General features: G+C 42.8%; 2 protein-coding genes across 2 annotated transcripts in view; one reads left to right on the top strand and one right to left on the bottom strand.

Annotated features, from left to right (window-relative positions):
* Positions 1-16869, bottom strand: part of ATXN1 (ataxin 1) — a 445788-nt gene that overhangs the window by 403417 nt on the left and 25502 nt on the right. The window lies entirely within an intron of this gene.
* RBM24 (RNA binding motif protein 24) lies at positions 5786-15598 on the top strand. Its single transcript, XM_068160810.1, has 4 exons — positions 5786-6327; positions 6884-7007; positions 8083-8137; positions 14916-15598. Exons 1-4 carry the CDS (start codon positions 6160-6162, stop codon positions 15253-15255), a joined length of 687 nt encoding a protein of 228 aa, XP_068016911.1. The 5' UTR covers positions 5786-6159; the 3' UTR covers positions 15256-15598.

Here is a 16869-nt window from a genome sequence, read left to right as displayed (position 1 = left end):
ACACAAGCCCTATGAGGAGAGACTGAGGGAGCTGGGGCTGCTTAGCCTAGGGAAGAGGAGGCTCACGGGGAGACCTTATTGCTCTCTACAACTACCTGAAGGGAGGATGTGGACAGGCGGAGGTTGGTCTCTTCTCCCAGGCAACCAGCACCAGAACAAGAGGACACAGTCTCAAGCTGTGCCAGGGGAGGTTTAGGCTGGAGGTTAGGAAGAAAGTCTACACAGAGAGAGTGATTGCCCATTGAAATGGGCTGCCTGGGGAGGTGGTGGAGTCCCCATCATTGGAGGTGTTCAGGAGGAGACTTGACAGGGTGCTTGGTTGCATGGTTTAGTTGATTAGGTGGTGTTGGATGATAGGTTGGATGCGATGATCTTGAAGGTCTCTTCCAACCTGGTCTATTCTATTCTATTCTATTCTATTCTATTCTATTCTATTCTATTCTATTCTATTCTATTCTATTCTATTCTACTTGGTGGAAGTGCAGAGATTAGCAGACAAACCTGTGCCTGATGTTATCAGCTGAATGCTTTCACAGAGCTGTGGCATTATGGAACTGTGGCAGAAATGTCAGGCTCACTGGCCAAACTGACAGTCTTACCAGGTTAACAGAAAAATTAGTTTCTTTTCAGCCCTGCCTAAAAGCCATGGAGTTTTAGGCCCTAGGCATCCTAATGATGGTGTCAGCAAATAAAATGTATGTATATAGAGAAATTCCAACTGTGTTTAATTGATGCTGCACTGAATGTTCTGAAGACCACTATTATTTACTGAAATGAAGCAGTAGCAATAATGGATGCTGTGCAACATAATCAGGGGGCTTTGTTGTTTTCAGAAAGCTAATGAATGAACACATAACATCCACTGGTTCCCTACATGACAGGCATATGGTGCTCATAAATAAATAAAAAGCATGATATTACAGTCATGCTGATACCGGGGAGTGGTAACATTTGGTAAGCTGGCAAGTTGTCTGGTCTATCTTACTTTGACAGGAAAAAACCCCCAAAATTTATGAGTAAAACAAATCAACTGTTGCTGATAGCTTTTGGGGCTTCCTCCTGTTAAGACATGTTACCAGGTTCCAGAAGAATTAGATCACTTCTTAATATATAGCTTCAGTTGTATTCTAAGACCCATTAAAACTACGTAGAATGTAACTGTCAACTGCAGCAGCCTTCAGCAATACTACCTACATATCTGGGAGAGACTCACAGTGATAACAAAGAGTGCACAGGACTTAGATGCCTGCATTCTACTTGGGGTCAAAACTGAGATCTTGAAAATACCAAAATAGAACCGTAGAATCATAGAACATTGAAAGTTGAAGGTTGGAAGGGACCTCCAGAGATCATTGAGTCCAACTCCCCCACCAAAGCAGGATAACCTAGGGTAGTCTGCACAGGAATGCATCCAGGAGGGTTTTCAAAGTCTCCAGGGAAGGAGACTCCACAACCTCTCTGGGCAGCCTGTGCCAGTGCTCCATCACCCTCACTGTAAAGAAGTTTTTCCTCATGTTGAAGTGAAAGAGCTGCCTATGGGACCAGTATTTTCCCCACATTTTACAGTGGTCTGCTGTTTGTGGTACTTAGCAGAATGTGGGTAACCCAGGTTCAATTTCCAAATCTCTCTCTGGTTTGAGGAACCCCAGTTTCACTTCTTTCACAGGACTGCCCTGTCTACCCACCCCTCCTTCTGCATGCTCTCACTGCTTGCCTGAACTGTCAGGCCTTCACCAGTAATATCACTACTGCAAAATTTGCAGGATATAGGATTGAATTTCTTTCTTCCACACTTGCATCCCACAGCCACAACCACACCCCAGGCAGTAAGTCATCCTGCTGACCCATCCCCAAACACAAAATACATATTATCTGAAGCAACTGGGACATTGCTGCTGGTGAAGTTGCCCACAACCTCCCTGCAGCTCAACAGATGCATGTCTTTAAATCTTCAAACCTATTAATCTGACTCCAAACTTAGCCATGCCTCCAACATAGCCAGGTAAACACATGCAACCAACTGCAACCAACAGCTAACTCTAGCCTCATCTCAGAAGTCATCCAGTTTCCTGTAATACCTACAGGTTCTACAGATGAACCCTGCTCTTCAAGCATCATTGCACCCTACCCCTAGCACAAAGATCCAATCCCAAACCCAGGCCAGAACACAGACAAAATGGGTGTCACCTGAAAGAACTACCCTCCTGCACTGTATGTCATCACCTCCTTTGGGTTAAGACTAGCCTGAAATTTAGAGCTAACATACAATTTAAGAGAAAAGGATACAATGAACACTAAAGTTTTCAAATGGCCTTTAATTAATTTCCATATAATAGAGGTCACTTCTCTTTGGATAAACCTAGAGTTAAAATGATGATTAAGACTGAGAAACAGAAAGTATTTTTATTTCTGAAGGCTGCTGAAGTTATATATAGACAGGTACTGGTAGCACCAAATCAGCCCAAATTTGATAGGAAAGATTATCTATCCAACAGTGAGTGGGAGGCCTGTGTTTATTTTTCAGTGGGTATGCCATGCTGAATGGCCTGGATTTAGCTGCAGAATGGCAAAGATCTCTGGAATCTAGGTTAAGATTGCTGGGAAATCCTCAGGCTTGAAAATTGTATCCTAGACTCTAGGATTTTAGGACCACTAAAATGGAAAGAGGTCTGATGCTGGAAGGGGTGAAAGGTAAAATTGAGTTTTGAGAGGTTACCCCTCAGCAGCAAGGATTCTCTTCCTGTGATAATCTCAGTGGTACAGTTGGATTAGGGGGAAGAAAAGGGTGGAGAACTGTATTTATTCCTGAACTTTATAGGGATCACCATCCTAAATTGAAGACACTAATCCTGTAGTATAATGGCTGTAGCATAGCTTGTAGGATATATTTTGATCTGTTAATGGTCAGGGTTGCTTCTGGCTTTAGAAAAGAAGATGTGTTAGCCTTCCAAAGTAGTCTGGAAACTGTCCTGTCCGTACTTTGGATCATAGCAGAAAGAATTCTTGTGCTAAGGCTCAGTTAGTGTTTAAATTTGGAACAGAGCTCAGTTCTGAGAGAGAACTGGAGGAGAATTGTGTCATCATCTTAATGGTCTAGGGAATATCAGACAAGGGGGACAGTAATAGTAAGATTGAACAGGATACTCACAGATAGTAGGGTCACCTCTTTTAGGTTGAAGATTCTGATTATGGTGTGAGACAAATGAGATGAGAGGATTGTGGATCCAGGATGATCGAGATCTGCAATGGTGGTGATAGCAACAACCGTTAAGGTTCAGCTGAAGGTTAGGAAAAGAAAGTCAAGGAATGCTAATGGTAGATGTCACATGTGAATCCTGTAGGTGCAACTGAGATAGGATGAGGTTTGGCCCATAGAAAAATCTAATGGACAACCATTTGGGATGCAGATCTGTTTTCAGTTCTTGTAGGATTGGTAGGCTTGTAACATGAAGGTAGTGCTGTAGTGTAAGTTAGGTCTGTTGCTGTGGGCGCTGCCTTTAAGGCTATGTTTTGTTGGAACGGGTTTGTGCCTTAAGAGAGATGGACCAGAAAGGGCTTGTTCGTTACAGGCACCTGTAAAGGCTGCAAAAAATAGTAAGCAGATTAAGGACCTCTGAGGGAAATAAATTGTGAGACTTTCTTATTAAGAAACACACCCTGGACCTCAAGTTAATGATGTGACAGAAGGACTCAGACTAGAGAAAGGGCTGCCTGATGAGCTCTACCTAGACACAAGAAGTTTGTCCTTTGTTTGAACATAGATGTGTAAAGTTTAGTTTCTGGATCCTGGAAGACCTGGTTTTGCTGCTAGACCAAAAAGGTTATATTTTGGGTTTGTCACAGTCATCAGTCTTAGACTTGGATTGAAAGAGGAAAAGTCTTAGGTACACCTGCAATTAGTTCTGGGATAGCCAAGTGTTGCTTTTCTGGCAAGAAATTTTTTAATACATGAGCTTGTATAATGACTGCAAAATTAGGGTAATTCACCATTCCTGCAGTTTCCACAAGACACACAGGAATTGGAAACACAGGAATTCTGGGCACAGCAGAGGAAAGGAAATGGGATGGGCTGTTTGGTTTTAGGTGAAGTTCTCTCAGGCCCACAAGGGGCTGAGAAGTTAAGACTACTCCTAAGCAGTTTGTGTGCTGCAGTTCTTTACTGAGCACCAAGACCTTTTTTTGGGTTAGTATTTAAGTTCAGGTCATTAGACCAGAGTTTAAGGTTAAGATTTGCCCTTGCTATAGAAGCAGATGGAGTGACAAGTTTAACACAATACTCCAGATCAACACGAGAGCCATGATGGTAGAAATTTTGGGGCAGGGTTAGCTGGCCAAACTGGATTCAGGCCAAGGTTAAGAGCTTGTCATAGCTTGAGCTGAAAAGCTACATTTACATCTGGGTTCTGCTGGGGTTACTAGGCTTTGACCTGAGTTACTCCTAACATATTAAACCAAATTATTTAAGCTGGGAGTGAAGAATTAGGTAGGGTTTAGTGACAGCATGGCCTAGTATTGAACAGACCATTAGAACTAGGTCAACAAGTGCTGAAAAAATTAAATGGGGCAAGGATAGATACGGACCAGGCAGGGCCTAAGTTTAGGGATATGTGTTGTTATTATGGTTAATATTTGGTGCTGGAGGGGCTGAAACACTCTGAGAAAATCCCTCCTGCAACTGACACATTGGTTTTTCTTCTAAGGAAAAAATTCTGACAGAAGGAAGTAGAAGAAAGAGGAAAGAGAGACAGTAGTACATATAAAGAGTTTGGGACCACAAGGGAACAATTCAGAAGCCTATGCATGTGTGTACATCTGTTTTCCCCAATCTTTAACCTTTCTCCCATCCTTCCTGTCTCAGTGAGTCTCCCTTCCCCCCAGCTCGCAGAGTCCTCTGCCTCTCAATGTCACACAGACATTTGTTTCTTTTTAAATTATGAAATAATAGTACAGGGAACTTTGGGATTAAATATTTTCTATAGAATAGAATAGAATAGAATAGAATAGAATAGAATAGAATAGAATAGAATAGAATAGAATAGACCAGGTTGGAAGAGACCTTCAAGATCATCGCGTCCAACCTATCATCCAACACCACCTAATCAACTAACCCATGCAACCAAGCACCCTGTCAAGTCTCCTCCTGAACACCTCCAGCGGTGGCGACTCCACCACCTCCCCGGGCAGCCCATTCCAATTCCTTTTTGTCTGTCCCATTCCCAGCACTGGGCACAGGCAACAAGGGAAGAGAAAAAACAAGGGAAGCAGCTTCACAATTTTTTTTTTCATCCTGTATTTAAACCAATAACAAGAACCACAACCACCATCACCACTACAACAATAATAATGCAAGTACTGTGGCACCACAGCTTTCCTAGACTGGGAAGAGAGGTAAGTGAGGGTGGCTGAGGTTTCACCACAAGCCTTCGGGGAGGGATTGAAGCATCTGAGGACCGCCAGCTCCCAGTCAGCTGTCTGACCACGCCGTGGTGATCCCACAAGACCCTTGCCTCCCAGCACTTTCTATGTGCACAACCCCCGGTCAAATCTGCGTCAGAGGGCACCGAGCTCCCGGCAAGGCACTTGTGGTACAGCCCCTTTGCCTGGCGGCTCCAAGGGTCGCACGGGGGAAGGGGGCATCCAGCTGTTGCCAACAGCTGTGTGCCAGCCCCGGCGGTGCCGCGGCCAAGGGCGGGATCCGCCCCGCCGCCGTCCCCGCCCCTACCAGGAGGAGGAACCGCGAGTGCCCGACCCGGTGGCTTTTAGGGGGGGGGGGGGGGGAGGCCACTCAGTTGTTAGCGGCCAGGCCCAGCGCTTCTTTTCCAGCTGCTGCATTTGTTGGCGCTGCGGCCGCCAGGCTGGCTGCTGCCGGGCCTCCCCTCCGCCTTTTGCCGGTACCTACCTCAAAACCTCCGGAGGCTGCGGGGCTCCGCTCTTGAAGGAGGAAGCTGGGTTTGCAAAGGCAAAAGGGAATTGCATTGTAACTGGGTGGCGGGGAAGGGGAAACCTGGGGGGGTGCAGAGAGGAGGGGGAAAAAACTACGTAAAAAGAGCGAGCGAGTAGGGCTTACTCTGGCAGCGGGTCTCGCCGCGCAGGACCCGCACGCCCCAGCGGCCACGCGTGGGTGCAGAGCGCGGCGCGGCGCGCAGGGCCGGGCGGAAGATGCACACGACGCAGAAAGATACCACATACACCAAGATCTTCGTCGGGGGCTTGCCCTACCACACCACCGACTCCAGCCTGCGCAAGTACTTCGAGGTCTTCGGGGACATCGAGGAGGCGGTGGTCATCACCGACCGGCAGACGGGCAAGTCCCGGGGATACGGCTTTGTAAGTGCCGGGGAGCGGCGGGGGGATGGGGGTGGCCGGGACAGGTGGCCTGCGGCGTGGGTAGCGCCGAGAAACTTTCGCGGGGGTCATTGTGAGGGACGAGGTAGCCCCGTGGGACAGGAGAGTGTGTCGGCCACTTCTACTTCTTGCTTTTCTCCTTTATTATTTTTTTTCTCTCCGTTTGGAGAGAGGCGGGGAGGAGTGGTGGGGGATGGTGACAGGGGGAGGTGGTGGAATGACTGAAAAAGGACATTGAGGGGGAATTGCTGAATTTCTCGCTGCGCTGCCGGCGCGCCTGTTGCTCTCTGATACGGCCTCGCCGGGGGTTATCTGGCGGCGGTGGAGCTCGGCCCGTGCCCTCCGCCCTCCCCGCTCCCCGGAGCGGCTGCTCCGCTCAGCTCGGCGGAAGGCTGGGGTGTCGGAGCGGAGGCCTCTCGCCACCCCGGCTGCACCGTCCGCCAGCGCTGCACGCGTGGTCAGCTTGGGTGGCTGCAGTGGGCGAGAGACTTCTGCTTTCCCGCGGAAAGGGATCTAACGCTCATCATCGCCCGTTAAGGTCACCATGGCTGACAGAGCTGCTGCTGAAAGGGCTTGTAAGGACCCCAACCCCATCATCGATGGCAGGAAAGCCAACGTGAACCTGGCGTATTTGGGGGCCAAGCCGCGGATAATGCAGCCAGGTGAGGAGCAGCCCTGAACGGCATTTCTCTCTCTGTAAGCTGAACTTTCTGAAGAGAGTAAAACTTTGAAACAGGTAGTGCTGCCCTGCACTTCTCTGGAGTATGCTCACTGTTTGGACATGTTTTCTGTTTGGGTGCTAAATACAGCATATAGTAACTCTCTGGCTGTTTTGTACATGTGCCCTACCTAAAAGCCAAAAGCAGTCAGAGAAAGTATCCGCCGTTCCCCAGGAAGACCTCCACAGCTCAGACACTTCATTGGTTATTCCCGCTGCTGGGAATGTGGTGGCGCTGACCATTTACAGTATCATTGCAAGGAAAGATTGGCCTAAGAATGAATCGCTTCCAGTGTGTGCAGTCTTATTAATACAAACAGTATCTTAATGCAAATGCCTCAGACAGATGGGAGCTATTATGCAGACTTGAAACGGCTCTTCCTAAGACCACATCTGAGCCCATCTGATGTCCCAGTCACTTTGCAAACTGCTGCTTGGCAGTAAGACAATAGGAGCACAGTGTGCATGCTTGTGCTCTAAAGGAGGTTGCGCTGAATTCCTTCTTGTTTAACCTGAGGAACATTTGTGCCAGTAATTGTACTCATCAAGGAAAGAATGGATTTATGCTTGGGTGCTTGAAGAACAGAAGGGAAGTTAGGGTTTCACTTCCTAGCTGTCCTTGAGATGGCTTGAATGATTGAAGAAAGTACACGGTTACACTGATGAGTAGAACATACCACTCAATCAGCTTTTCAGAGGCTAAAGTTAGGGACCAGAATGGAGCATGAAATAAAACATGAATGGAAACCTTATATTTGTTGTTTGAAGAAAGTAATTCTTCTAAACATCTCTAGGGAGGCGTATGCTTTCCTTTCTCTATGCACATGTATGTGTGTCTTGAATATGGATTGATACATTTTGCTCTCTGAGTTTTTGGTTCTACAGCCTGTCAGGCATCACCACTGGAGGCTGTTAGCAAGGGTTGTCACTCTGTGTGTGTGTGCGCCTGTGTGTATATAGTGTAAATAAGTGGCCAAAAGGACACCCATACAGAGAATGTGATGTCTTTCTGTTGTTAGGTTTTGCCTTTGGTGTCCAGCAGCTTCATCCAGCTCTCATACAGAGGCCTTTTGGGTAAGTGTTCAGTGGGACCTCAAACAGGGGAGGAAAAACCTATATATGTGTTTTTTTTGGTTGGTTGGGTTTTTTTTGTTGTTGTGTTTGGTGGTTTATTTTTAAGAAAAAAATTATGATCTTTCAAGGCCTCTTGCAGTAGCAGCCTTATAAACCTTGCAGCAATGCTGAAGTCATCAGACTTATAAATGTCTACCTGTAAATGTGCTCACCTTGTTGGTCATACTCTAAATGCTGCAGCTGAGTCAAGTTGTGTGGGATGGGTCCCGGCCTCCTAAGCGGTCGAGTCCCGTATGACCCTATGATAAACCCAGGAGGTATGACTTGATGCAAGATTGCTGTGCCCCTCTCTTTTTTTTTTTGGTATTTTTTTTCAGCTTGACTCAATGTTATTTATCTCTTTCTAATCTGACAGGGATCGTTTACAGTTAAGATAACTGATCAGAAGGATATGATGATAAGAGGTGGAATAGTTCTGTTTGGAATTAAACTCTGTAACCAGTAGACTCAAACACAAGCTAAAATGGTGATTAACGATGCATGTATGTTTTTTTTTCATATAGTAAATAGACCTCCGTGTGCTTTTTTTTTATTTATTGATTTATTACAGTAATGAAGTGGTGTTGATAGCTAAACTGTGTGCTTTTATTTAATTGAAAGAGCTGTAGTGAAAGTTTTTTTGGGGGGGGGTGGTGGTTTGTCTTTTTAATTGTGGTTTTGTTACTGAGGAGTGACTTTGCCATGGGGAGCAAGGGGACTTTTTTTTTTCCTTGCTTTCAAGCTGTGGCCTGTGACTTTTTTAACCATATTTTGTAGTGAGTGCTAAATTGTGTGAGTTCTTGATTTTTAAGTGAATCAACGTATTGCTTGCATGTTCACAGTTTTTTGAGGGGAGTGGGATTTGCTCTTGGGAGGGGTGTGGAGCTCCTTATTAACAATGTGCGTCCATTTGGGCTTTCTAATTTGAGATACTTTTTATTTTCTTCAGCCTGTCATTAATATGTAGCACATCTCTCCCCTCCTTGAGGACACTGTTCTTAAGCGGATCTAACTCTTGCTTCTTCTAGGTGTATAATCAGGAGGTGAAGTCTGCTTTAAACTTTTCCACACAGTGTCACTTCACTAATGCACACTGACTGAGAAACTCATTGCAACATAATGCATTTTGCCAATTAAGTTGCATTTTGCTAATGAGTAAGTTAACATTAAGACAGGGAGGATGTGTCACAAAGGTATTTGGTTTATTTGGCTAGGGTAGCTTTAGAGTATATTACCTATCTGTAAGAAGTAACAGCTTCTTGGTAGTTTGATTTATTAAAGTGGAAGGAAACAGTTCCTGCCCTCAAAACTATAGGATAAAAGTTTTCCTAGAAACTTTATGTACTTTTAAAAGCAAATGCTGATTCTTCAGAGAATTGTGGAAAACTTTTTGTCCTTTTTTCTCCTTATGATTATCCTCTACTATATTTGGTTTGATTCCTTTGAAGTGTGAGGAGACAACGGTGTATATGCAGCAGTTGGTATACGATGCCTGCACTAAGGTAGGCAGGAGGTGAGGCGCGTTGTCTCCAGAGCTGTTAAAGCACTTGTTGCAAAGAGGAACCAGTGGACCACCATGGGATCAGCCATGGAGAGACTTAAAGTGCTGAGCACTACAGAAAAGGAGAACCTGTGGCAATGTGTTGCTAAAAGGACTGTAGGGCTCTTTCTTGCTTTCCTTACCCAGAGGCAACAACCGATGATGTAAATTGTGTTCAGGTCAGGGAAATCCTTGCAGCAGGCAGGATAAGGTGTTTATTTCTAATGCAATGTACATAAATCCTAAGAAAAGGAGTGTCAGTCACAGCGTTAGTTATGTATGAAATTGGTCATTTTTAATCCTTGGCTTTTGCCTTTCTTTTACCGTGTGATAACAAAGGAGATTACTAATCCTGCTTCCTCCCCAAAACTTTCAATGAGCTGTATCTTCTCTAAAGAATGTTGTTCATATTGAGGTCTTGGGTGACAGGTTGGACTTGATGATCCTTGAGGTCTTTTCCAACCTTATTGATTCTATGATTCCATGATATTGAGAAGAACAGCATTTGTTGGGATGAATGAACATCCTCACGCCCTGTATTGCTTGAGAGTAAGAACTGTTGTTTCAGTGCTTACTTGAATCTACTTCTACTGAAGAGTTCACTCTCACAGGATGTTACATGAATTGCACTGAACTACATGGTCACCTTAAAGCTTCCTGTGTAGTACCACTTTTTACAGGTGCATTTCTCTGATATGCTGTGTAAAATGGACCGTGGTGTTGATTCACTGAAAATACTCTGCCAAATCATACACCAAGGCTTTGAGACGTGGTGTGGTTTTTCTTTTTTTCCTACCAGAGTGCAAATTAGTGAGGTGCTGCCATGTTCTGACATGATCAGCAGTGTTTAGATATGGATCCCCACATATCAAACAAGAAACTGAAAATAATTGGATTAAATTCCATTATTTTTACTGTGAAGATGCAGAAGGACAATATTGTGAGTTGAGTACAACATTAAGCTTGGGTGGGGACTATTTATAAGGGGAGGTAGCCCTAGGACAAGGAGGAATGGTTTTAAACTAGAGAAGGGTGGATTTAAATTGGACATTAAAAAGGAATTATTTTTCAAGAGGGTGGTGTAACACTGGAAGAGGTTGCCCAGGGTGGTGATGGAGGCCCTGTTCCTGGAGACTTTCGAAGTCAGGCTTGATGGGACTTCAAGCAACCTGTCTAGTTAGGCATGTCTCTGCTTGCTGCAGGGGAGTTGGACTAGATGACCTCTAGAGGTCCCTTCCAACTCCGTGCATTCTGTGAGTCTATGATTATTGTGGTGGAGGGAGCCAGAAACTACATTAGATTCAATGCATGAATCAAGTAAAATGCTGGGAATTCTTCTTTATTCAGTACTGCAGAGATCAATTAATCCTCCAAATAACATTTCCCCATGCTTTTCACATGTAGCATCTGACTGTTCATGTGTTTCATAGAAAGCTGTTGGCCTGGTTATTTATACATGCTTTCAAGATTTTTTTATTAAAATACCATCTCTGAATTCAACAGGAACTTATGGAGGCCTCCTAAAATAGCTTTTCTCACTTTGAGTATGCAAATTTTACTTTAATACTGATGTAAAAATACAGGGTTATACAGAAGTACTGGTGTAGGATGTGACTTGTTCTGTTGGGAGGTATTTTTTCCCCTTTATTCTCTGTCTAAAGCTAGTACCCTGATCAAAATGAGAACATTCCCACTGCTTTTATTAAGACCAGAGTTAAAACCAAAGTTCACTATCAGTTGCACCTGATGATCTTAAAGGTCTCTTCCAACCAAAACAATTCTACAATTATCAAATAGTTGATATTCACTGCTTAGTATTACCTTTGCAGAGTGAGGCAATTCTGCCTTTCTTAAGAGAGAAGGAAAATCCCTCTGCTGAGTTTATGATCAAAAGACCTGTATAGCTCCAGACTATGGATAATCTGGAAGGAGGGAATGAAGCTGGAAATTAATCTGCAGAATGCTGCATGTCCTCTCAGTGGTGTCAGGCACAGGAAGCATATTAAAGGTCTTGTATATCTTGGTATTTTCATAACCAGTTTCTGCTATGAGGAAGGCTCTGCATTGGTGAATATCTACTCTTTCGTTATGCTTACAAAACCAGATGATGTCATGCAAAACTTTTTGTTCCAAGTTAAATACCTGCTTTCACAAGAATTGAATGTTGAGAGTCAAGGACATGCTACTGCTGCTGAATTTCTGTGTGATGCAGCTCTCTGCATTAGTCTAGAAAGTCTTTCCTTTGAGACAACTAGCTTTCACTTTATTACTGCTTATAGGATTATTTTTGGGGTCTTAAGTTAAACACAAATCTTCTGTTACAAGAGCAATGAAGGCCTTAAGGCACATGGCAGGAGTCTATGTCATTCAATTTTGAATGTCCCAAAGCTGCAGTTACTGCTAAACGTAAATGTTAAAGTGTGAAACAGTAAATACAGGTTCCAGAATAAAAACCACTGCCAGAAAGAAAGCTTAAGCATATATAATTCTCACACTCTTACTCTCAAAAGTGAAGCAGTAGCTTTTGTTTAAAATTAGGGATACTAAGGATATCCAGTATAACTGGGAATTGGTTTTTCAGCTTATGACCTGGCAGAGCATTAAAAGCAGTTGGGTTCTGAAAGGCTGCGATCTACATGTGCTGGCCTCAGCAGTAGGTAGAAATTTACTTTGGCCATATAAAGCCATTTTACTCGACTCAAAACAGTTGTAGCATGACAGATGATCAAAAATAGCCTCGCTGCAGCTTATGCCGTCAATCATCATGTGTGAAATGGTATGGTGGTGAGGAGCCTGCACAGGGTTTATGTTTATTGTAGGGCAAGATGTAGCAAACAGATAATGTTTCATAACTTCACCACCTGTTAGTTTCTTGGCTTAAATAAAACAAGCCACAAGAGTTTAAGTGAGAGCACATGTATCTTTCCGTCTTGTTCAAGGATATGGCCAAGTGTCCTAATATCTTCAGAAAATCTTAGTAACATCAGTTTAGGTCAACACAAGCACCTAGATAACCTTGCTTACTGTATCTTCTGTTAGAATTACTTTCTTTCATAAATGGTGCATATAAAAGATTTCTCTGATGTGATGTTAAACAGACATTAATGATGCTGAAGAGGCCCTCGGTGACTTCCAATTTGGATTTATACCTCTTTCCTTAATACTTAAAAAGGTGGTGTTTATATTTATTAGGACGGTATTTGACTGGTGACCAACACAAACTGCTTGTTGATGCTCATCCATTTTGTGTGGAGAGCTCAGGTAATGATGTGTATTTAAATGCACAGAGCCAGCTTAAGTATGCTTCAAATGCACTTCTGGCTAATCACTTCATAAATTAGGTGAGTGTTAAAAACCCAACTGATGGTTTTGGTTTATGTTTTCTTTCCCTTCCCAATCCTTACTTGTCACTTTTTCCCCCTCCACCCCCCCTTCACGCAGTAGGAAATCAATTTCATTGACATGTTGGGTTTTTATGATTGTGGTGTTCACATCTTAAACACAGCAGCTGAACGTTTTTCTCCACTAATATTCCTGTTCAAGCAACTGAGTTCTCTTTTTCTTATAAACTAGGCTGTCCTAAAGCCTGCCTATCACTTAATCTATTTTGCTGTGAATCTAGTTGACAGTGGCCCTTCTGATTGAAATGTTTCCTTATTGACCAGTTAAGTCAATTTGGAAGTTACTTTTAAAATGAAACAAACAAAACAACACTTTCCATAAAATCCTGAATTCAGAGCAATGAGGACACTTTTTACTGTTGCAATTCATATCCTTGCTCACAGTGTGCTAAAAGGTTGGCAAAGTCTTTAGAGCTGTCTGGAAAAGTAAAGTTCAGTATGAAATAGTGAATCTGCACAAGCAGTTTTTCATGGATTTATAACAATTCACTGTCTGGAAAGGCATTGCATGTATGAAGGTCTTCTCTGAGGAAATGCAGAGGCAAGACAGGGTTATGGATTTAAATGAAAATTATACCAAGTCTATTATTTTTATAAATCATAAGATAAAATACAACTTTGAGATAAACTTGTACATACATTTGTGTGCTAAGATAATGATATAACCAACTTGCAAAGCTGAAGGGTAAACAAGCCAAGGAAGCACACTTTGTGAGTTGGAGACGATGGGAAAATGTGTGCACTGATCTGTTCAGGATGGTTATTTCTTAAGCTGTAAATTTGGGGTTTTTTTGCTTTTGTTAAGCACCAGATCTATTTAGAATTTATCCTAGCCCTACCTCCCAAAAACTCTATGCTGTATGTCTTGCATAGAACTAAACAAGCTGGCACAAAACAGGACATCAGTGGCCTGATAATCAAACAGGTTTGACCCTCGTGTCCTTACAACCTTTTACAAAAGTGTGATGCACATGTACTTAGGAGTCACTGTTATGGATTTTAATAGCATCTATGTAGCTTCCCCTCAATGGCCTCTTGTGACGGAGTGAGCTGCACTATCGTTCGTTTGGAAAGTGTGATTCTTGCTGTGTTTACCACACTTGTGAACTTTATTTAAACTCCTTTGTCGCCTGTGTTGTTGGTTGGTTTTTTATTCTTATTTTTAATAAGGGTGACTGAGGTTGCAGAGAAATTAATGTGTGCTGAGTCTGCATAGCAACTTAAGTAGGATTGCCACAATACACTCTGCCCTCACTCCCTGAGAAGACTTTACATAAAGTCAAAAGTTCAACCATTTTGTTGTCTTATTGGCTATTATTAAGCTTCTTATAGTGATGCTGTCAAAACTGTTAAGTTACTAATAACAGAAGTCTTGCAGGAAGTAATTTTACTAAGAGTCGAGTGGTTAAGTGAGAAGCAGGGTAATAAAAATTACTTACAGGTGATTTGATAAATAAATACCACCATTTTCTGCGTGAAATAATCAAGCTTACTCTTTTAGATTTGTCTTAAAGCTGACATCAGTAATCCTGGTCCTTCTAAGGATTTTAATAGTATTAAACATAATATCCTCAGGCAATGATAAATGCTCCTATTTAACTCAGATATAACACTGCTTTGGAGTGATGCCTCTCCTTGGGCTAGTGAACTGATAATTGGTCCATTGAGTCTAGTTATTGTGGCAACCCTATGCACATAACAACAACTAAATTGAGTTTGTTTTAGTTCGGAGTCTGGATGTGACACTTCGATGCTGTCTTGTGTACCGACTCTAACTGCCTCTCCCATCTTTCAACAGGATACCTGCTCACTATGTCTATCCACAGGCTTTTGTGCAGCCAGGAGTGGTAATCCCGCATGTCCAGCCCGCGGCAGCCGCCGCTTCCACTACACCCTACATCGATTACACCGGAGCTGCCTACGCCCAGTACTCAGCTGCTGCTGCTGCCGCTGCAGCCTATGAGCAGTACCCATACGCAGCCTCGCCAGCCACTGCTGCTGGGTATGTGGCGGCGGGGGGCTATGGCTATGCGGTGCAGCAGCCCCTCACCGCAGCGGCGCCTGGGACGGCTGCTGCAGCCGCTGCTGCTTTTGGCCAGTACCAGCCCCAACAGCTGCAGACAGACCGTATGCAATAGCAGATGGACTCCTGAGGGAAGCTCACTCTTTCTCTTCCTCTTTTCAGCCTTCCAGTATAAGTAGTTAATCAGAGACAATTGATATTAACTAAGGAGCTTTAAGGAAAGTGAGGCTATGGCAAAACTAAAGATTCTTATTCCACAGTCTTTATACACATGCATCCAAATCATGTTGTTAGAGGGGAGGGGTAGTGCAGCATGTCTAGTTTCAAGTATCAAACCAGAAGAAAATGTGGGAGAAAAAAAAATACTGTACTGTCATGAAAGAGTGGCAGGAGTAGCAATGGGACTTCATCTTTTCAAACAAACAAACAAGAACCAAAAAAAAAAAAAAAAAAGCAAATACGTACTTTCTACAGTATCAGGGAAGCAAAAACTGCCTTTTTTAGCTAAGAAAATGGTATCTGAAAAGTTTGAACCAGGGAAAAGAACTGAGTCAGCAATATGTAACCTTTATCCATTTTGAGAGGAAACAAGCTTAAAGCACTGATTGTCCTTTCTAGCTTTCAGAAGTTGTCTTCGTGAGATAGTACCTTCTCACTGTCTCACTAATGGGCATCGAAAAACCCAAGGAAGATGGCCACCTAGTAAGATGGTGGACAGGCACCAAAGTTATTTTCTTCTCTGTCCTCTGGATGAGTGGAACTATGGAGCAAGTGATGTGGAAGTAAGGGGTGCAACAGCTGTAGAGACAATCAATAACACAGACAGTTCTGGACAGAATACATCACTCGTGCTCATGTGATGAGCTTGTCACATCCTAATCCCTCGCCCCATCCTGTTTCACTTTTGGGAAACTTTAACTGCTGGTGTCAGCTATTCTGATTCTAAAATAGGATCAGCCCTGTACTACAACAGCCTTCTCTTTCTATTTATTGCATCTATTCCTAACTTGTGAATAAAGGCAGGAACAAGCTTAATGAATTAAAACCTTTGAGAACTGTTTTAAGGGAATTTTCTTTTCCGAAACCATTTGTACAATTTTAATATCTATTTCAGGATGATATTTAAAATATTTATTAGCCAACATAAAGTACACGAGGCAACTTTTCTTACCAAGACTGCAGTTCTTGAAGGGTTAATGGTATGTGATTTATACTGTGCCTTAATTGTTATGCTATTTAAAAAGAAATATTTATTTTGAAAGTTTTACTATGCTGCGCTCTAAAGAAAGTGACTTTAGATGTGACACTGTAAAATTATGTATTCATCTCATGGCATAAATTATTTAGTAGGCTTAGATGTAGCATATTAAATATTAACCTAATTAACTAAGGATGTTGACTTGGATTTATTTAAATTCAGTATGTGCACTGTATGAGGGTATTCCTAAATTAACACTTTTTAGGTTTTTACATAAAATATTGCTAGCTCAATCTGTTTCCTTCTCCTAGTTTTTCATGTAGACCTCTCAAATGCATTAGTGCCGTTTTCTCACTCATCTGTAATGTAGACTGACTATTTTTTTCCCTTTGCTAGAAAATGCTGCTTTACATTGTCCTGTGAAACTACAATACTTGCAATTTTTACTCTTGACCGAAATGGAATTTAATATTTTACACTGTATTGGATTTTTTTATACTTGAACAATTTCATACAAGGGAAGACAGGATA

Source organism: Melanerpes formicivorus, unplaced genomic scaffold (genome assembly GCF_026170545.1).
Source record: "Melanerpes formicivorus ecotype bairdi unplaced genomic scaffold, bMelFor1.0.p_v2 SCAF_53, whole genome shotgun sequence".
Classification (NCBI taxonomy): domain Eukaryota; kingdom Metazoa; phylum Chordata; class Aves; order Piciformes; family Picidae; genus Melanerpes; species Melanerpes formicivorus.
This window is presented reverse-complemented; position numbering and strand designations above follow the sequence as displayed.